This window comes from Grampus griseus (genome assembly GCF_964374135.1).
Source record: "Grampus griseus genome assembly, chromosome: 6".
NCBI lineage: Eukaryota > Metazoa > Chordata > Mammalia > Artiodactyla > Delphinidae > Grampus > Grampus griseus.
The window spans coordinates 58,015,282-58,037,514 of record NC_139000.1 but is presented as its reverse complement, the minus strand read 5'-3'; the positions used below and the strand labels follow the sequence as shown (position 1 = coordinate 58,037,514).

Below are 22,233 nucleotides of genomic sequence, written 5' to 3'. Positions count from 1 at the left end.
AAATGAGAAAAAAATGATTACGTGGAGACTGAACAATATGCTAATTTAAAAAAAATGGGTCAATAATGAAAAAGAGGAAATTAAAAAATGCTTTAAGACAAATGACAATGAAAACACAACCATACAAAATCTATGGGATGCAGCAAAAGCAGTCCTCAGAAGGAAGTTCATACTGATACAGGTCTTCCCCCCAAAAAAACAAGAAAAATCTCAAACAACCTAATGTACCACCAAAAAAATTAGAAAAAGAAGAGCAAACAACCTAAAGTCAGCAGAGGGAAGGAAATAATACAGATCAGAGAGAAAATAAATAAAAGAGATTAAAAAGATAGGAAAAAACAATAAAATAAAGAGCTAATTATTTGAAAGTGTAAAGAAAATCGACAAACCTCTGGCCAAGCTCACCAAGAAGAAAAGAGGGAGGAACCAAATAAACAAAAATAAGAAATGAAAGAGGAGAAATAACAAGGAATAACACAGAAACACACAAAAAAATAAGCAAACGCTATGAGCAATTATATACCAACCAATTGGACAACGTAGAAGAAATGGACAAGTTTCTAGAAACACGCAGCCCACCAAAACTGAATCAAGAAGAAATAGATAGTTTGAACAGACAAATCACTAGAAGTGAAATAGAATCTGTAACTTAAAAAACTCTCTGCAAACAAAAGTCCAGAACCAGGTGTGGAATTCTACTCAACAAACAAAGAAGAACCTTTGATCCTTCTCAAAGTCTTCCAAAAGACTGAAGAGGAGGGGACACTCACAAAGTCATTCTAAAGATCACCCCGATACCAAAACCAGACAAAGGCACTACCAAAAGATAAAGTTACAGGCCAATATCTTTGAAGAATATAGATCCAAAAATTCTCAACAAAATATTAGCAAACTGGATGGAACAACACACAAAAAAGATCATACACCATGGTCAAGCTGGATTCATCCCAGGGTCACAAGGATGATTCAACATACGCAAATCCATCAATGGGGTACACCATATCAATTAAAGAAAAGACAAACCACATTATCATCTCAATAGATGCAGAATAAAGCATTTGATAAAATTCAACATCCATTCAAAATTAAATTCTCACAAAAGTGGGTATAGAGGGAACATATTTCAACATAATAAAGCTATTTATGACAAACCCACAGCCAACATAATACTCAACAGTGAAAAGCTGAAAGCTTTCCTGCTAAAATCCAGAACAAGACAAGGATGCCCACTATCACCATTTCTATTCAACATAGTATTGGGAGTTCTAGCCACAGCAATCAGACAAAAAAAAAAAATAATAATATATATCCAAATGGGAAGGGAGGAAGTAAAATTGTCATTATATGCAGATGACAGGATACTATATGTAGAAAACCCTGAAGACTCCACACAAAAACTACTAGAATTGAAACGGATTCAGCATGGTAGCAGGATACAAGATTAACACAGAAATCAGTTGCATTTCTTTACACTAACGATGAAATATCAGAAAGGGAAGGTAAAAAACAACTCTTTTTAAAATCACATCAAAAAATAAAATACTTAGGAATAAACCTGACCAAGGAGGTTAAAGACTGAGAACTATAAAACACTGATAAATTAAAGATGATTCATTCATTCAAAGAAATGGAAAGATATCCCATGGCTCTTGGGTTGGAAGAATTAATATTGTTATAATGGCCATACTACCCAAAGCAATCTACAGATTTAATGTGATCCCTATCAAATTACCCATGACATTTTTCACAGAACTCAAACAAATAATTCTAAAATTTATATGGAACCATAAAAGACCCTAAATTGCCAAAGCAATTTCGAGGGAAAAGAACAAAGCTGAAGGAATAATCCTCTCAGGTTTCAGACAATACTACAAAGCTACACTAATCAAAACATAGTGGTATTGGCACAAAAACACACAGGCGGATCAATGAAACAGAATGGCGAGCCCAGAAATAAACCTACACACCTACGGTCAACTAAATTTCAGCAAAGAAGGCAAGAACAAACAGTGGGGGAAAGTGAGTCTCTTTAGAGTCTCTTTAGCAAGTGTTGTTGGGAAAGCTAGACAGCTGCATGTAAATCAATGAAGTTAGAACACACCCTCACATCACACACAAAAATAAACTCAAAATCGCTTAAAAACTTAAATATAAGACATGACACCATAAAACTCCTAGAAGAGAACACAACGAAAACATTCTGACATAAATCTTAGCAATGTTTTCTTAGGTCAGTCTCCCAAAGTAATAAAAATAAAAGCAAAAATAAGCAAACTAATCAAACTTATAAGCTTCTGCCCAGCAAAGGAAACCATAAACAAAATGCAAAGACAACCTATGGACTGGGAGAAAGTATTTGGAAATGATGCAAACAACAAGACTTAATTTCCAAAATATACAAACAGTTCATACAAGTCCATAACAAAAAACCAAACAACCAAATCGAAAAATGGGCAGAAAACCTAAATAGACATTTCTCCAAAGAAGAGATACAGATGGCCAATGTGAAAAGATGCTCAACATCACTAGTTATTAGAGAAATACAAATCAAAACTACAATGAGGTATCACCTCACACCCGTCAGGCTGGCCATCATTTAAAAAGTTTACAAATAATAAATGCTGGAGAGGGTGTGGAGAAAAGGGAACCCTCCTAGACTGCTGATGAGAATGTAAATTGGTACAGCCACTATGGAAAACAGTAGAGAGGTTTCTAAAAAAACTAAAACTAGAATTGCCATATGATCCAGCAATCCCACTCCTGGGCATATATCTGGAGAAAACTCTAATTTGAAAAGATACATGCATCCCGGTGTTCATAGCGGCACTATTTACAATAGCCAAGACATGGAAGCAACTTAAATGTTCATCAACAGATGAATAGATAAAGAAGATGTGGTACATATATACAATGGAATGCTACTCAGCCATTAAAAAAAGAAGAAGAATGAAATAATGCCATTTGCAGCAACATGGATGGACCTAGCAGTTACCATACTAAATGAAGTAAGTCAGACAGAGACAAATATCATATGATATCACTTATATGTGGAATCTAAAATATGATACCGATGAACTTCTTTACAAAAGAAACAGATTCACAGACATAGAAAACAAACTGAATCTGGAAAAGAATATACATATATATAACTGAATCACTTTGATGTATACCTGAAACATTGTAAATCAACTTTACTTCAAGTTAAAACAGAAAAACATGCCAAAAAAGAATTAATATTAAAAAGTAAAATTATAAAGCCTTCATTTCAGCAATATACAGTCAATGGCAGATTGCTCTTTTAAACCTCAGAAAGGACTTGAGAATATCTAGGGGCAAACCACACTGAGGACCAAATGGGCCTACTGATGGGGAACTATGTGGAAAGATAGTATTTTTCTGGAGGTTAAGGTCAATGAAAGTTCAATTCTCTGTATAAAGGATGCTTAGTCTGACCCATAGTTTGGTTAGTCAAGTAGCTGCTCTGTTACTTCTGTATAATTAAATCTTGTTAGTTGTTTTAAACACACAAAAACAAGATATATCTTTTTTGTGGTTTCTCTTTGATGAGGTTCTAAAGGGAATTTTTTGAGGTTTTCTTCTGGTGGAGTGAGAAGAGGAAGACAGAGCATCTTGTATGGTGTTTTGCACATGGGAATAATATTTTTCTTCTGTACAGAGAAGTTGAAATTTTAAACCATATTTAAAGGGCTTTGCTGTAAGATGATGACTTCAGCTTTGTCAAAAAAGGTCACTCTCACATCAAGATGTAATTTTACTCAATGACTGTAATCTGATGTGCAAACTCATGAGCACTTTTTTGTTTTGAATTTAGAACTGTAAATATAGATCAGAAGCACTATAGAGATTTGTGTTCCTAGCTTTCCCACTGTGTTTCAGGAGAACAACTGAAAGGCATGTGTGAAACAGTCAAGGGATCTTCTCCAACTTGGCCAGACAGGAAGCATAGCACGGTGGCTAGTCACTCAAATGGGGGCAGGGGAGGGGGGGTGTAGGGTACAGAATACCTCTGCCCCAAATCTAGCTTCTCTACCTAGTAGCTGTGTGACTCTGAGAAGGTAATTTAACTTCTCTGCACCTCAGTTTCCTCATCTACAGAATTACAACAATAATGGTAACTAATTCCAGGGTCTGTGTGAAGATAAAATGGCTTAAGATATGTGAAGCACAAAGAAATGTAAATGAGAAGTAAATGTTACATAAGTGTTAGTTATCATATAAAATACTTACTTTTTAATTCTAGCTTTTTATCAAGAATACAGGGCAAAATTGTAAGTCCATAACTTAAAACGTAGCTTTTATTTCCACTTACCTATTTTTTTCTTCTTACCTATTTTAAGGCAAAGTTACAGTTGATTAAAGAAAAACTTAGAACTTTCAGACCATCAAGTGAAAGAGTACATAAATGCAAAATACTTGATATTAGCAAGTATTTAGCTAGGGCCTTCCCTTTCTTCTTTAAGTTACAGGGGGATTTTCCTTTTATTTTGTCACTTTTTCTCAGTAAGGCTAAGCCAGGGAGTTGAAGATGCGTTAGCATTAGAGTGATTCCGTCAAAAGCTATTGGGAGCAGAAAGGGGAGTGTGTCATGTGTCAGGTGTGCAGGTAGGGAGACTGTGCAGAATGGTATGGCATCTTGGTAAGGTTTTAGATGCTACATAGGGTTCATCTGGCACATCTTCAAGGGCATTGTTGATTGGAGAAACAAAAGTTAATATTATGAAATAGCATTCTTGTTTATAAATTCTGTGACAATGTAACATCCACATTTCATGTAAATTCTTAAAAAGTTTATTAATCAACTTTTGGTTGAATAAGTCTACTTTACTTCATTTCCAACTTGCAAAATTCTCAGGGGAGGCTGAATAGGACCTGGTTAGGATTCTGGCTCAAGAGGGTCGAATTTTGAATTGAGTGACAAGAAGGAGGTAGATCCCAACTGAATGTTGTTTGGATAAAGAAGGAGGTAGATCCCAACCGAATGTTGTTTGGATAAACAGACACAGAAGGATGAGCGGAGATAATCTGAGAGTCAAGCTCAGGAAAACCAAATACTAACAGCAAGAAATGATTGAATCCACTAGGAAAAGGGTGCTTATTTCAAATTGCTTTGAATAATATTGGGGTGGACTCAGCTTAATCTTACAGTAGGAAGATGCATGGTTAAGATGGGCTGGCCAAAATTATAAGGTTGAACTGAAAATCAACTTCTGGGGCTTCCCTGGTGGTGCAGTGGTTGAGAGTCCACCTGCTGATGCGGGGGACATGGGTTCGTGCCCCGGTCCGGGAAGATCCCACATACCGCGGAGTGGCTGCGCCCGTGACCCATGGCCGCTGGTCCTGCGCGTCCGGAGCCTGTGCTCCGCGGCGGGAGAGGCCACAGCGGTTAGAGGCCCGCGTACCAGGAAAAAAAAAAAAAAAAAGCTCTCAACAAGAGAAGCCAGAAAACAAAGAAGCAAAGCAACAGTGTCTTCATTAGCACTAAGAAAAGCCTAAACATTGGGTTTTGAATATTAGGGTCTTATTCACCCATGATATCTTTGCCTCATTAACATGGATAATTGAAATTTGATTTTCCTCAACCAGTTTGTTTTAATCTAAAAGATCTTCTTATACCTCATCTACTTTCAGTAGTTATTCTTCTTTACTGAGTTTACTGCTCTCAGCATTCTGACAAGCTCCAAAATAATGACCTATGCTGTGTATTGTTAAACATTCAGTCAGACAGATAGATACAGATGGATGGATATGTGTTGCACAAAGACAAGTCAGCATTATTTAATCAATGTTTGTTTGATCCGTGTAAAACGAGTATAAATGCAAGCTGCATCCCATCTGCTTTATCATCCATGTGAAGCCAACCTCATTTTAAAATCTTGATTTCTTATGTAATTGCCCCAGAATGACACAGTGTTGGGCTGCACCCCTTAGGCCTACAAGGCCTGTACTTGCCCAGCTCCAAGACCGAAGAAGGAGCCCAGAGTCAGCCACAGAGATATCAATGAATTTATATAAGCACTTAGTTTCTCTTAATCCAATTAAACAGCTCATCCACAAACCAATCTTGGCCATGCCACTTAGAGGCAGAGACATATTTCCAAGGTACACATAGACATGTATCTATACAAACAAAGAGATTTCACAGTTTTCCTGCTAGACTTTAAAAAGGCCTCTTTGTTTTTTTTTCTTCACTCTCAGAGACCAGATGATTAAAGTTCCTGAGAACCCAGGTAGATCATTTACATCTCAAAGGCACAAGAAGAGAAATACCAATTCCTTCTGGAAAGCTAACTTCCTCTTAGGGCATATGCAAAAAAACAGTTTTAGAATGTCAAAAGAGTCCCATCTTGGACATTTTCAGGGATTTTCTTTCAGTGTCTAAACAGCCAATTCACTTTAAACAAATACCAGTGATAGACAGTAATACGTATCATTCACTCACATTCACATGGCTCGCTTTCAGAGGAACAGGAATCAACATTCAAGTTAACCTTCGCCTCAGCTGTCAGCTCAGCCTCTTTGCCTTTCCTAATACAAACACCAACAGCCAGCCTCGAGCTGCGGCCACTGTTTTCCCACTCTAACGGCGGCCAATATCTCCACAAGAGCCTTGGGGTGTCAGTGAGAGTTCTGTGAACTCTCTCGGTGGGCCCCATTCATCAAGGCAGCCACTGCCGGGCCCCCGCATACTAGTGGACGGCCCCCCGGGGATTTCTGCCGCAACTTTCAGGATTATCCACACAACTTTTGGGTCCCACATGAGTGGCTGGCCACCCCGGGATCACAGCCGTAACTTTCAGGCCCCACTTGACAGTGGACGGCCCCTACAACTTGCCATTCCCCGTCCTTCCTTCCCGACATCTCGGCGCTCACGGGAGTTTCCTCAGTCTCCTGGCCACTCCGCCAGTTGCTGGGCTGCACCCCCGTGGGCCTGCCAGGCCTGTGCTTGCCCAGCTTCAAGACTGAAGAAAGAGCCCGGAGTCGGCGACAGAGATGTCAGTGGTTTTATGAATGGGGGAGCTTACAGGTCTGAAGCGAGGTCCTGGAGCGACATCCCACCAAGATCAGACAGCAGACAGCAGCGGGCAGAACAGGGCGGCAGCCCTCGTGACGGCGGGAGGGGAGGTTACCACTTACGTGGGGAATTGACTTCAGGTTGTCTTTGTTGGTTACCAGGGAAACTAGCAGAAGGGCGTGCCCCTCACCGCCCCTTTGATAAGCTATCAGGTGGAGATGTTCTGATCTAAAGAGTAGAACCATCACTAGCTGGGGCCTGGGGCAAGTATGTAGGAAGGTCAGTCCTGTGAGTAGGGTGTAGGTGAAGCAGACAGTGGTCAAGCAGGGGAAGTACAGAGAGCAAGAGAACAGCCATCTTGGGTGGCCTGGTCATACACACAGGATGATCAGTTGGAAAGAAATATCATTTGGACTGATGGGATAAAGGATAGCTATGTTGAAGTCTGTTTCACAGGTTGGGCTTCTTCACTTTGCAGTGGCTTTCTGGATAGTGAAGTAGCACCGTGGCTTAGTAATTACCAGCTGTTAATCATCAGTGAGCTTTGAAATCACCCAAACCTGGGTTTGAGGGTAAATGTATGAATCTAGCTGTATGAGCAAATTCATTAACCACCAAAATGCCTGCCACAGAGAAGTCCCTCAGTAAAATTTATTGAGTTAGTCTTTCTTTACTTCAGTTTCCTTGTCTACAAAATGGAGAAAACAACAATACCTACCTCATAACATTTGTGAAAATTAAACAGGATACTGCATGTAAAGCATAATGACCTGGCAGCTATTATTATCATGATCCGATTACCTACAGGTCTTTATCTCTTGGGTCACACTTTAAGCCTAAACATATTAATCTATGTGATATACAAGCTTATGTTTCCATTACTGGTTTTTAAACTCTTCTATGTAGGTATCAAATACAGCATGCAGACGGCTGCAAATGTGTGGCAAGAGTGGAAATGAACATGAGTTCACAGTGTCTTTGAGTTGGTAGATGCAGTTTCATTAGTCTAATTAAATGCATGCCATTTACACATATATGAGTGATCGTAATCCGAGGAACAAGGCCATCAGAGGGAGTAAGGTCTTCCACCAAAGGAGTGACTGTATATCAGTGAGCTTAGGAGCTTCTTGGGATATTTTAGAGAATGATGTGTAGGAAGCTTATGTACTCAGTAATGCTCATCAGTGTAAGGTGGATTATCAGTGGTAGTTGTACTTTCAGGGTCACGTACTTAATTACTAAGCCATATGATAATGAATGTTAAAGTGTTAAACTAGCAATGCTCTGCACATTGCAGTTTCCATAGTCTGTTCTCTAACTCCCATGTTAAAAGAAGGAATTACTGCATGATTTCTCTTTATGAACTTTTCTCAGCAACAGTTATTCATCAGTTCAATTCATTTGAAAAACATTTGTTAAACCATTTATTGAGGCCTTTGTAGATGCAAAGACGACTAAAGGTGTCTAGGTAGGATGGTGGCTAAGGACTCCAGAATTTAAGCTGAAGGTCACCCAGAGCCAGTGGAAGTTCTTAAACAGGGTCCTAACCTATCCAGGGCTGTGCTTTAGAATGTCTACTTTGGCATGAAGAATGGATTGGAGTGAGAGTTTAGAGAAGGGATTCCAATCAGACATCAGATACTGAAGGACTGGGATTTAGGGAATGATAGATCTGGGACGAATTTGAGAATTTTTTAAGGCAGGCTTGGTCACTGAACGGAGCTGCTTTGTGTGGAGAAGGCTCAAGGTTGACTTGAGCGCTGCCACCCAGGCATCTGAATGCTGCAACTCCCTTTAGCTCATGGCATACTTGGAGAGGAGTACCTTCTGCAGAGGAGGTGATGAGCTTCCCTGGAAAAGCAAACTAGAAAGACCCCTAATTACATTATTCTTTAGACTCTAAGACGTGGATAATTATTTTGCTGAGTACAGTTCAATGATTGACTAGTTTATATACAGATTAGCATAGGCTAAGAAAGGAAAAAGGGTTTTATAATCCTTAGTAAATTAGAAGCTGCAATCTGTACTGCTGAGAATTTTTGTCTGTTTGGAGGCTTATTCATGACTGTTAATAGGCTTGACTCATTACACTTGGGAGTCTTATTACCGTGCTGAACTCTATCCATTTTAACACAAATGTGTGCATCCTTAATATTGTACCAGCTGTTGGATATATTTTAATTTCAAGTTCTACATATCCACATAAAAGCGTGGAAAATATCGGTATCAAAATTAACTTGTTAAAAATTTTATGAACATAACAAAGTGTTTTTACTTTTTAAAGAATTTCATCTGTATATAAACCTAATTTATCATTAATTATGTCTGAAAACTTGATTTTGATCATTGAAAATCATGTTTCTATAATTACTGAGCTCATATTTCCATATACCATGAAATTATGTCTTAAAAAAATGTCAGTACGCTATGATGAAAGAAAAAGTATTTTGATTTCCATAACATTGCAGGACATTAAAAAGTTCCCCAGAGTTTTATATCAAAGCCTGAATTCAGTCTCAAAATAATGGTTCTGCTTTAACCACAAAGAACTTTATATTATTTTATATCTGTGAAATATTTATTTTAGATTATTGAACAACTTTGGTTGAACTAAGGCATCAAGGAAAGACATTAAAAATCAGAAAAAGTAAGTTTAAAATAAAGAATAAAAAGCAAACTTTGTAAACATGATAACACATAATGATAACTTAAGAAGCGATTAGATCCTATCTGCATTAGATTATAAATTAATATTCTAAGAAGATTATTTGATTTAACTGACCTCCCTTCTTTACTGTTATTCTTAACTGTTTGAATTGTACAAATTGCCTTGTGATAGTGGTCATAGTATGTTTTGGAGAAACAGACAAAATTTTAAGTTGCCCTCAAGATGTAAGCCTGCAGGTGAAGAAAGAAGAGCCTGTGCCTAGTGAATCCAGTAAATGATCAGTCAACTTTAAAGAACGAGGTTAGGTCCACATAGGAAAGGGTAAGCAAGATAAAATAATGTTCACAGAACTAGAAAACTGGAAGGAATATTGAACCGAGGTAACTTGGAAACTACAGCAGCAGAGAAGGAAAAGTGAAAAAAAAAAAAAAAAAACAACCAACCTGCCTTTCCACTATTAACAGAACACCTATATTGATTTCTTTTTTCCATCTGAATCAGTGTTGGTGACTATCACTGTTTTTTCCTATGATTAATCATTTCATCTTATGCTGGTTATATTAGTGTTCAGCTTCACAGCTAGGGTCGTCTTGATGAAGTGTAGCTTCAGAATTTCCTTTTTAAATCGTTTGTTACTTGTGATAAATGCCTATAATCTGATGTCATTCAGTATTGATTTTATGTATGTGTGCTGTTTTTCTTTTAAAGTCAATTGACCCTGGCCAGCAGTTCACATGGGAACATTCAAACTTGGAAGTAAACAAACCAAAGAACAGATATGCAAATGTAATCGCATATGATCATTCCCGAGTTCTCCTCTCAGCAATAGAAGGTAAGGAAATGCAGATGTTATTTATACCTTTATTTTGATGGGTTTAAATATGTGCGTGAAAATATAGTTTTAACTAGGTGTTCAGCCATCTATGAAAACAGTTACTTAAGATTTAGGTGCTGGGGCTTCCCTGGTGGCGCAGTGGTTGAGAGTCCGCCTGCCGATGCAGGGGACGCGGGTTCGTGCCCCGGGCCGGGAAGATCCCACATGCCGCGGAGCGGCTGGGCCCGTGAGCCGTGCCGCTGGGCCTGCGCGTCCGGAGCCTGTGCTCCGCATCGGGAGAGGCCACAACAGTGAGAGGCCCGCATAACGCAAAAAAAAAAAAAAAAACAGATTTAGGCGCTGCTTGTTCTCACTTTTTCTTTCTCATACAAATATACCAGTCCTTGAGCACACAATATCCTTGACATCGTGTAACACAAGGGCATTCCTCATTACCTTCTTGCTTCTACCCTGGATGAAAGATTTCATAATGCAGTTCATGTTTATATAGGGGAAGCAAATTGAGGTTGCCCATTTTACTGATGGCTGCTGATGGTTATGAATAAACAGGTGACTGTCGGAAGATGCCCATAGACTGTTACTTAAAAATGGTGAGGGGTTTGTTTGTCAATAACTCTGGATAACCACTAGGAACGGCCAAAAAGTTAGGAGTGGTGATGTGACGATTAATAAAAATTAAGCACATTAGAAATGTCTAGCTCATCTAATTTGTGGACTGCTTGGTAATCTCTCTCACAATTGTAGTAGTAAGGAGTTTATTCCAGAAGGAATGATGGCTCCTAGAAGATGAGGATTATTCCTCAAGTATACCTAGCTTCTCTGAAGGATTCATGAGAGTATTATCCATTCACCCCTTTCCAATAATAAATCCTTCTCACATGGCATATTAAAGACACTTAGGAGCTCATGTTCAGCACTCAGCATTTTGTTAGTCTTTTATGGCCATGGTAGTGCATTGGATTGCTTTCCTTAGAACGTAGTTTACAATGTCACTTAAATCCTAACCTGGACTACCGACTGCCACATACCACATTCATCCTCACTGGCATTCAGAAGAGCTTTGTGGCTTTTTCATACTTGAAAGGTCACTGCTTACCCTCTTCCAGATGTTTTATAAAACATTAAATAATACCAGCTTCAGACCCGGACCTTTTTAGTACCTTAACAGTTGAAACATTTTCATCTATAGCTGTTCAAGTATAGCTTGTATAGCAAGTAACAGTTCAAGCTGTTTCCCTTTTTCCTGCTTCCGAAATCTATGATGACCACCACTTTATCTCATAACTCTGACCAAGTCCTACCTGCCTCCCTAGTATCCAAAGTTAATTTGAAAGTGAGACTCTGCTTAGCTTTCCCAGTCAGCACCAAAGGCAACAACACATTGAATTCCAATTTTGGAGGAATAAGAACGACCGTGTGGCATTTGAGCAAGTCCATACCTCAGTCCCCGTTTCTCAAAATGGTATTATGTGGCATAGATATATTTTGTAAAATTCTCACAATCGATTTTACTTTTGATGTTGGAAAATGGCTTGATCCCTTTTTGAGCCAATTAAAGATGCTAGGTGTTCAGGAGTTAACTTTTTTCCATATTGAAAAAATTGATCAGTTTCATCAGAGTTCCCCCAATGCTAGTTCAAGCAGGATAGTGTCAAATAGGTAGTTGCTTCTTCTGAGGTCCTGTTTAAAAACTGTAAATGGTATATGTGGATGATTAGCATATAGGGTTTACATTTTACCTATCTCCCATCTTAAAATGTAAAAAACTATAGTAGCAATTTCTTGTCTGAAGTCTCTTAAATCGTATCCATAGTAAATAAGAAACTAAACCAAGTCACACATAGAGGAGAGAAATCTTTTTTGTCATTAGTGAAGCAAGGTAAATTATAAAAATAAAATAAGTGAATGTAAATTGAGAACCCAGTTGGCATGATCTTGGCTAGAGAACTTGTCATTCTGCCTTTGCTGTATTGTAGCATCGTTTCCACTCAGAATTAGGTCATTCGGTACTACCACTTCCGTGTACTTTTCCCTGCTTTGTCATTATTTTCCTTAACCTGTTATTTTCCACGATCTTAACAGTAAAGTATGTCGAAGGACAAAGAATGTTCCTCCTTGTACCTTTATTATGATAGTTGGAAACTATGTACATTTCATTCCTATGCTATTTTTACAGTATAAGAGCCAAAGCAGTTGAATCACACTAAAACCTGCCTTTTTATAGCTCTGTGCCCACAAATACACCCTAAATCTAGAGATGACCTAGAAACTAAAAGTTTTTCAATTTTAAGTGTTATGCAAAAGGTTAGAAGCATTTAATTGAAGTTTATGGGCTATACAGAGAGCTTTAATCTAGATTACAACCATGAACAGCATTTTATCTTTGACTAAGCCCTAGCCAGCAGATATTTAAGGGGAAAAGCAATCATCCTATATCTTAAGCACAGAAAAAATACCAGCAACTGGAACCACAGAAGCACTAACTGAGGCTTCTCCTATAAAGGGAGCTTTGATAACACAGAGCCAGATTTTTAAAGTATATTAAAATGTTAAGTGACTTCATGCACAATTTATAAAATGTAACGTGCTTGTTTTGGGTTCTACCCGTGGTGATAACGTACATGACTGTGGTTAAGTGTTTTATTTGGGGCGTTTTTGTTGTTGTCCTTCTCTCAGTGGTTCTGATCGCTCTCTTCGTATTACTTTGCAGAGTGATCTGATGACATTAAAGAAAAAACTGGGTGTTGCCACAGTGACTCGTGTTGTCTTTATCTTGGTTTAATAGAGCAAAACTTTTAACATACTTCCACTGAAAGATGACAAGGGAAAAACTTAAAAGAATCAGGAATTGTGTATGGGCACCAACGTGCTTACTGAACCCCTTGAAAATAGTGATACTTCATGACGTGTTTCCGAATGACAATTATTTTATGTATGCTGGGGAAAATGCAGAATAAATTCAAGAGAGTCCTAATTACAAAATGTTCACAATTGTTGAATTAGAGAGTAAGCAGTATGAAAATACAATTGAATTTTTGACCAATGCAGTTACTGTTGGGATCCCAACATGTTTAAGCAGTTCTTAAGAGAGAACAGTAATTCCTGAAAAAAAGGGGTGATGGGATTTATTTTAATGATTTAAGATAAATGTTGTCAAAGAAGACTAAATGGAAACTAATATTTGTATGTGAATAAAATAATATGCTTAATCTTATAGATGCCAAAGTTGTCCAGAAAGTATACTTTTATTAAAGTACAAAAAGAGAAATGGACAAACCAAAAGATGAAAAGCAAGTTTGGGTCACAGCTCTGTCACTAAGTAGTTAATGTAACCTTGACTTCTCTGAGTATCAGTTTCCCCAGTGCTAATATCTTTTACTTTTGAGTTCTCTAATACGAGTTAGCTCTATGTAGTTTTCATATCAGCTATCTTATTTACTGTACTCACAACAGTCTGATGAAGCAACACTATAAATATTTTGATACAGATAGGTATCCATGTTTAGAGATGAGAAAACTGGAGCTCAAACAGAGAATCAGCCCTGACTCTCTCAGTGTAAAAGGTGAACAATTAATATAGCTTAAATTAGAATTGAGCTCCTCTGATTCCTCAATCCAGGCTTCCATAGGCCCACATCACTCACACTGCTCTCCTACTGATACAGGATGTGACTGTAACTAAGTAGCTTAGCATGGATCCGAACACCCGGCCTTGCCTTTTTACCTAAAAAGTCCATTTTATCATTTGGTATCATGGATAACACAAACTTCACATTAAATATTTCATTTCCCTCTTTATGGCCTAACTTTTCTGAGGCAGTGACACAAAAGGGGGAATCATCAGTGACCCAAATGCATCAGAGTCCTACAATTGCAGAACGTTACATCTGTCCCTCACAGGTGATCTACTTAGCGCAAATATCTTTTTATGTATCTTCAACTTCTTTTAAACTCAGGAATATCAATTAGTGGTAGATTATTAATTGTACTGCCTTGTAACTATCAAAAATTCAATCTAACTATTACAGTCCTAGATAAAAAAAAGTTTTGTTTTGTTTTCTTTGTAAAATAGAATTACTCTTCACTGCTGCCAGTACTACATTTCTATTAGTAGGATTATAATTAACATTTCACTTTAAAAGTCATGTTGACATGGAATTTTTTAAAATCATTGGCCAGGCCTAAATATAGAGCAAAATTTAAAACCCTCCTTTTAAATTCAACAACAAAGACAAGACGTTATGATAGACATGACTGTCTTGGTATTTACCATGTGTTGGGCATCATGTCATAGATTTTTATACACAGTGTATAAAATCATGTATAGTTGTTATTTATAGTGTTCAGAACAACCTCAAAAGCTAGTTGTTATCATCCAATTTAATAGACAAGGAAACTGTTAAACTTTAAAAAGTCAAGTAACTTGTTTATAATCATTAGCTAGTTACTGGCAGAGCCAAAATTTTAACATGAGTCAGTTGGACTCAAGAAGCCTCTCTTCTCCAATAGGTCACTTAAGACTGTAGCCACCTTTGAATCATACTGGCCGAGCCTATACACATCAACCTAATTCAAAAACTGCCTTTTTGGCCGGGATGACTGTCTAGGAATTTTGAAATATACATTGTGAAACACTTACGATAGAAATCTTAGAGCCAGAGGTCTTCAACTGTGTTCTTAGACTTCCGTCAAAGTGAATTTTTCCAAAGAATAAGCGATATATAAATGACTTTCTGGTGGATTTTTTTTTATTTGTTTAATATTACTTTTTGAGGTATCTTAGGAAGAATGCGAAATAAGAAGACAGAAACTAAATCCCAGTTTTAGCAGCTATGTGACCTTGGGCATGTAACTTAGTTCAGTTAACCCTTTGGGGGGAGCTTGTTCCTTCTGAGAATCTGACGAACATTTTAAATCCCACTTGCAAAGAAAAGGCACCTACACACTTTATCTGCATACTAATATCATAGGGTTCACAGACATACAATCTCTTTGCAAGCCCATTCTCCAGTTTAAGAGCCCCTGACTTTGTGTCTTTTGTTCTAGTTCTTCCTAAAATGAGAATGTATAAGATCCTTCCTGCTATTCTGAAAATTCTGAAGGTTGATTCTAAATCCAGGGATCATAGATAAATATTAAATCTTGGACATTAAGAGATTACTCTTTTGAGGGGAAAAAAAAAGCCCACACATTTAATCCAGAGGCTTTACTCAAATAGAATTACTGGCTGGTGTGTGTCTCTCCTACTGCACCAGGTTTAAATGGTTTTATCTAAAAGAGTTAGAAATGACAAAGAATAAAGCGCTTCATGCCATATGCATTTTTTAACACCAGTGCTTGTTAATCTGATAAAGGCAGCTTAGTAAAATATGGGTTTGTTTTATTTTTTTCTAGTTTTGGGGGAATATATTTAGTTTCAAACCATAAATATGTTTATTCACTTCATCTCTATAATGAAGAGGTACCTTCCTACAAGGGCCTGTGTATTTTTCAAGAACTACTTTCCTATTAAATCATCTTGCTTCTGAAGAGATTGTTTGGACAAGTTACTGTGCCTTGGTTTCCTCATCTGTGCAATAGAATTAATAGTAATACCTACTTCCTAGAATTATTAGGAGGATTTAATGAATTAATGCATGTAAAGCCTTTCGATGAGTGTTTGGCACAAAGAAAATGCCTAATAAATATTGGGAACTATTAAAGTTATCATTGCTGTTATGAATTTTGTTACTACTATTGATAGATCCTTTTATCCACAGATGGAATTTCTTTTGCATATGATCTATGGGAAAATTAATAATATCCAAATGAGAAAGCTGCATATATTTGCAGCACTCTGTGAAGCAAAAGAAAATATTGGTGCTTGATACATGGAAATGAGACCTATAATAGCGTTACAAATTTCAACAAGAGGAAGAATGTGTTCTTTTAAATGGAAATCCAAAATGTATCATCTGCTGTTTGATTTATATAATAGGAGCAACTCAAGACAACTCCAACTGTAAATAATATAGATGATGTTACAACAACTTCATTATCTGTGAGATGCGCAATTTAGCCCCTTTAAAATGAGGAAGCAGCTCACGGAATCACTGCCCCTAAGATAAATCTAAATTTAAAAAGTAAAGAGAAGAAACTACTGATATCCCCCTGTACTATCAGTTCACCATCTGCCACTACACTTGTGCTCTACGTTTAAGTCCTGTCTTAGCTTCTGTGTAGTGTTGAAAGGGAAATCTCTACCGATTTGTTTAACACAGCGGTCAGCACATGGTAACATTCTCCAGTTTCACATCTTATCCATGCTGTGAGTTATCTTTTTTTTTTAACAGGCCATATCTAATAACCTGATATATTTTCAATAAGTAAAAACAAACACAGGAATATCAGTTAATACCATCTAGCCAACATTTTCTAATAAGCGTTTAATTATATTATAGTGAATATAAATGTTCCATATGAAGCACTAACATTAAAGAATTAAAACTGTTTTCCTCAGTAAAGAATAGCTGTCATGATATTTCCCACATTGACTCAATAAATATGATTCCTTTTCCTCCCTCTTGGTTCATTCTCTCATTCTCTCTCTTTCTCTTTCCTCTCTCCCCCAATCCCAGACACTAATGACTAATCTGTGGGCACCTGTTGTTTGTTTTATTTTGCTCTTGAAATTCTATTTAAACTACTGAAGGAAGTTGGTTAGAACACATGCCTCATCTTAAAAAAAAAAAAAAAAAGGCTAAATCTCATCCCATTATTGGTTGAGTTCATTTTTCTCACATTGTTCAGAACATCAAGCGCTGAGTTAGCTCAATTTCTCTAACATTTTCAGTTTTCAAGTTAATTCTTTTTTTTTTAACATCGTAATTGGAGTATAATTGCTTTACAATGGTGTGTTAGTTTCTGCTTTATAACAAAGTGAATCAGCTATACATATGCATATGTTCCCATATCTCTTCCCTCTTGCGTCTTCCTCCCTCCGACCCCTCTAGGTGGTCACAAAGCACCGAGCTGATCTCCCTGTGCTATGCGGCTGCTTCCCACTAGCTATCTATTTTACATTTGGTAGTGTATATATGTCCCTGCCACTCTCTATTTAAATGGCATCTCTCTCCTGCATGCAGCAGAGCAAGTGGTGTGGGGATCTGTTATTCCCCAGCTCCTACCTCAGCCTGCACCTGTGGTGCTTCTTACCTAGAAAAGAGAAAAAGCATTTTTAAGGGATGACTAGTTGTGTTGGTTTTTTCCTTTACTCTTGTTCCCAGGAAGCTAATCAAAGTGTAACTCAGAAAGCTCTATGAGTTTCTTTTTATCTCCATTTTCTTTAGTTCAGTTATTGGGATTTTCTTTTCATTTGTATTGTACATCTATGCAGATTGTGCTAATGAATCTACAATTCATTACTCTGATGCTGCAGAGAAACCTAAGTCATCTGCGGAATGGCTCTGTTTTTAGAATATAGGCACAGGTTGTACATGGTTGGGAAGTTAAAAAATAATTATTTTTGTCCTCTCCGTTTATTTTTTTTAATATAGGAATTAGGAAGGGGCCTTCCAGATTTAGAATTACTTTTTGTCAGTAGAGTATTTAGGAATGACTAGCCTTATTTCATTTCTGTTTATCACATCGATCATAAGAATAACTAGCATCCACTGGTATTTTAGATATTTCAAATGCATTGACTCTTTTGACTCTCACAGGGGTTTTGGGTAAGGAGGTTATGAAAGTGCTGCTTGTATTTTAGGATATATATATGAGGGGACTGGGGCTCTGAGAGTTTCCTACAGACAGAGCTCCTGTCGTCATACTCTGCATTTCATTTTGACTACTTCATTGCTGAATAAAGCCCTATAATAATTGCATCCTTATTAACATAAGCTAAGTAGACCAAAACTCTGTGACTTGGCTGAAAAGGCATGCTTCAGTGGCCCAAAGTCTGCTTTATATTTCAGGGCAAAGGGCCCCCTAACCAGAAATCAGTTCCCTCTGTCAGAAGTGCTGATAAGTCCCCAACACGTGTAGCTAATCTTAGAATGCATTCAAAGACAATCCAATCGCCACTCCCATAACCCAGCCTCCTCAGCAATGCTGAGGAATAGAAAACCAGAGAGCAGAGGACGGAGAACATCGAGAGGATGGAGGCTGGGTTCACAAGCTCTTTGAAAGGTATCCCTTCCATTAACTCATGTGGTGATGAGCTGCAGTGCCCACAGAGCAACGCACACTTCTAAAACAAATTGTCCTACATACGGTAGAAACATGGAGGGTCATTTGCCAAACTGCAGTCACATCCGGGGAAACTTTAGCAGATAATACACTGTGCCTTTGCAAGAAGCGTTAGTTTTTTCTGGTATGTTGCGAAGAGAATCCTTCATTTTGCTAGTTCTGATGCAGCTGTGGGTGGCTGCCATGGTGTAAGTGAAGGAGAAAGAAGGCCTGGGTCCCTTGAAATCAAATAAATTTTCTAGTAAGTTATTATTGGATTTCATTTTTCTATTTTCTGTTCTCTAGTTTTGCCAGTGTCAGCAAACAAAGTAAACAGTTTTTTCTGCATTGTGGGTTGTAAAAATTACAATCTAGGTCTTAACTGGAAATTCATTGTTGTTGGAGTTTTTCTTTTTATTTGTGTATTGAAGTGGTGGAGATGTTATTTACTAAATAAAAGATAGCTTTTGTGCTCTAGTGGATCCCGAGTACTTCCATCTTACAACAGGGAATAAACTGGCTTACTAAAAAAACAATTTCTTTTTGACACAAACTTCACAAAGCGTTTGCAGAGTGAAAGGAAACAAAAGTGCTGGAGTTTTGATGCCACACTGTAAGTTGGAACAGAGTCAGCCAGTGAACTGGAGGTCTATCTCCAGCTCTGTAATGCTGTAGTAGTTTGTCTTCTGGAGCCCTGGATGGCATTCTCCCTTCCCTTTGATGCTGCCTCTTACTGATTCTCGCCTCCACAATTCAAGGAAAGCTGCTTTTTCTGAATGGACTGCGTACTAGCCTAGTCCTACCCCCTCCTCTTGTTTTTGAATTTGTTTATTTTTTTATCCCACCAGGTTCTAATCAAGATTTGAAGTATCAATCACACCAAAAAAATCTCATCTCAGCACATCAGAGGTAGAAGCAATAGGAATCAGCTTGAACGATCATCAGAGCATGTTCCTACCTAATCTGAGAGCCACAAAGCCTCTATTTATCTTAAAATCTTCACAGAGATTTCTGAATCCAAGAAGGTTAAGAATACCACAGAGAGACATCTTATTTTAGAACTCAAAGGGACTTGAGGGAATCAGTTTGTCCAACGCACCTTGTTTAGCAGATAAGCAGTCATAGGTCTGGACAAGTTGAACGGACTGCCCAAATGTCAAAGAGCAACCTGCCAGCATGCTGCCCTAGACTGGAGTTCTGGTTTCCCGGTCAATTTCTCTAAAGCCTTAGCATGTGCTTAGTATTGTTCCAAGAGGCACATATGACTTACCCTCCAGTGTGGGGTGACACAAAAGTACACACTTACCCCTTATGATTACTTAATTTCACATCAATAAAATAATTCATGTACTATTTTGGGTCCTGCTTTTTTCACTTAACATCAGAGCTAAGGCCTTCATTATTAAATTTTTATAATTCTAAACACCTCTCGACAAGAGAAATCTTTTCAAATCAAATTATCTGCTGACCTGAAAAAGCTAATGCAAAGCGAGTTGTTTATTTTTTTTAACTGGACCCACATGACCCAATTAGTTCTCATAAAATTAACAAGGGGAAATAAAAACTTATTTTAACCCAGGCATGACAAAACAGCTCAGATAGTGTATTCTTTGACATTTCAACATGCTTTCGAGGTTTTAAAGCATTTCTCAGTATGAGTTAATTATTCATCACGAATATTCTTTCAAACCTAGTAGCTTTATCTTTCCGAGGATTCCTCTCCTTTTGTTAATATTCAAACACACAGGGGAACATTATTATGAAGCCCTAAAGTGTTAATCCCATGCTTAAATGAAGCAAAATGGCATTACCCCTGCATGTTGAACTCATGATAAATTCTCAAAGTTTTTCAGACAGAAAAACAGGGGAGCCCAAACTTCATGTCCAGGCTAAGTTTTCCACTGAAAGCTGTAACTGGCAATTCCCAGTGAATAAAATGAAAGCCTAAACCTGACCCATCCCTGTTTGAATAGCTGTTTGCTATGGCTCGCTGTGCATGAAGAACACAGAAGCCCAGTTCTGCCAGTCATTCACCTCATCACAATATCTGTTAAAGCCTTGAGTTTTATAGCTCTTAGTTTGCCCAAAACACAAAGACCCAGTATAAAGCATGTAAGTAATAATTTTAAGCACCACAAGAAATAACAAACAGTCCATTAACTGATAACACAGGAATGGGGAATATTGTGGGGTATGATATAAAGTCAAGATCTAGCCTCAGTATTCTCACTTATAAGATTAGAACGATAAACAATTATTATTGGTGTTGGAACTGTTTACGTGACTTATTAATTGGAGAATACACATGAAACAATACACAGGAGACCATGAAAACTTTTATAAATGAAGTAAAGCCATGGATGCCTAGGAAGAGCAAGTTTTAGATCTAAGCTGTTTCTCTTGGACAATGACATTAAGACCAACTGTCCAAGAGACAATCCTACAGCAGGGCCAATCCTAAGATTTTGCCTATGATGAGCTTCAGACATGTTTTTTATGCTCTTGTTATTTTAATAACTCCTGCCCCTCGAAAAAAAAAAAGGCAAGGCACACCATTACCATAGTTTTGGACAAAAGTCTCCTTGACTCCAAGAAATAAAAGGAATCAGCTAATTTATAGTAATCCTGTATTCTTTCAGTTCTGCATTTTAACTTAGATTTCTATTCATCATAGCCCCAGAAGAATTCAATGAATTCTCACACACTTCTCTTGGATCAGTACTGCATGCTGATTAGTGTTGCATTAGTGGAAAGCCAGCATAGTATTTTTTTTTTCGTTGGGATTGATTGAAAAATTGTTCTAAATATATCGCATTGAAAATTGAGGTCCCATCTACTTGAAATACACTGCTCTTTAATTTCAGATTCTGATATGGGGTTAATATTGTTTAGACGGGCAAGCCACCACCATTTCTCAGATCTTTTCTCATTCCTCTTTCTACACAGCTTGTTATGTTGGGTTGTATGAATATAGGACACATTAGGCCTTAGAGCTTCTAGAGAACATAGCCGTCTCTCACATCTCCACATTGCAAAAGACATATGAGAGAACTTACTGGAAGTGTCTTTTTGCCAGAGTGTGTAAAGGGATTTGCCAGGAGGCTTTTATTCCAGATACTACCTCCTTACAGACAAGTGTCAAAATAGAAGAGGAGCCTCACACTATTTTCAGTATATAAATTTGAGCCTAACAATTAGCTCTCCTAGGTATTGAATTATTGTTTTCAATTCTCTTCTTTCCAGAATATCAAGTCCCAAATTCTTAAAGTATTTGGTGATACAGTATGGATCCCAGGTGCCTAATAGTTTTCAGGCAGAATTTTTGTATTTTTATCCCTGGAAAATGCGACCATTATTCAGTATCAACCTATTCCCCCTAAAATATAACGACTTATTGTTCAAACTTGAGCAATATGTCAAAAACCAATGCATTACATAATAACTGATTAAAATTTATGCAAGAATATAGGATAGTTCTGATTCCCCTCCTTT

At 37.5% G+C, this 22,233-nt stretch overlaps 1 protein-coding gene across 10 annotated transcripts in view; it reads left to right on the top strand.

The window, feature by feature from the left end:
• The window catches only part of PTPRD (protein tyrosine phosphatase receptor type D), a gene marked incomplete at its 5' end in the record, with an annotated part of 417,042 nt that overhangs the window by 330,828 nt on the left and 63,981 nt on the right, over positions 1-22,233 (top strand). For all 10 annotated transcript variants that reach the window (XM_082656696.1, XM_082656688.1, XM_082656692.1 and 7 more), the window contains one exon: positions 10,410-10,533. In XM_082656696.1, the coding sequence (XP_082512822.1) occupies positions 10,410-10,533 (124 nt within the window). The remainder of the gene's footprint in view (positions 1-10,409; positions 10,534-22,233) is intronic.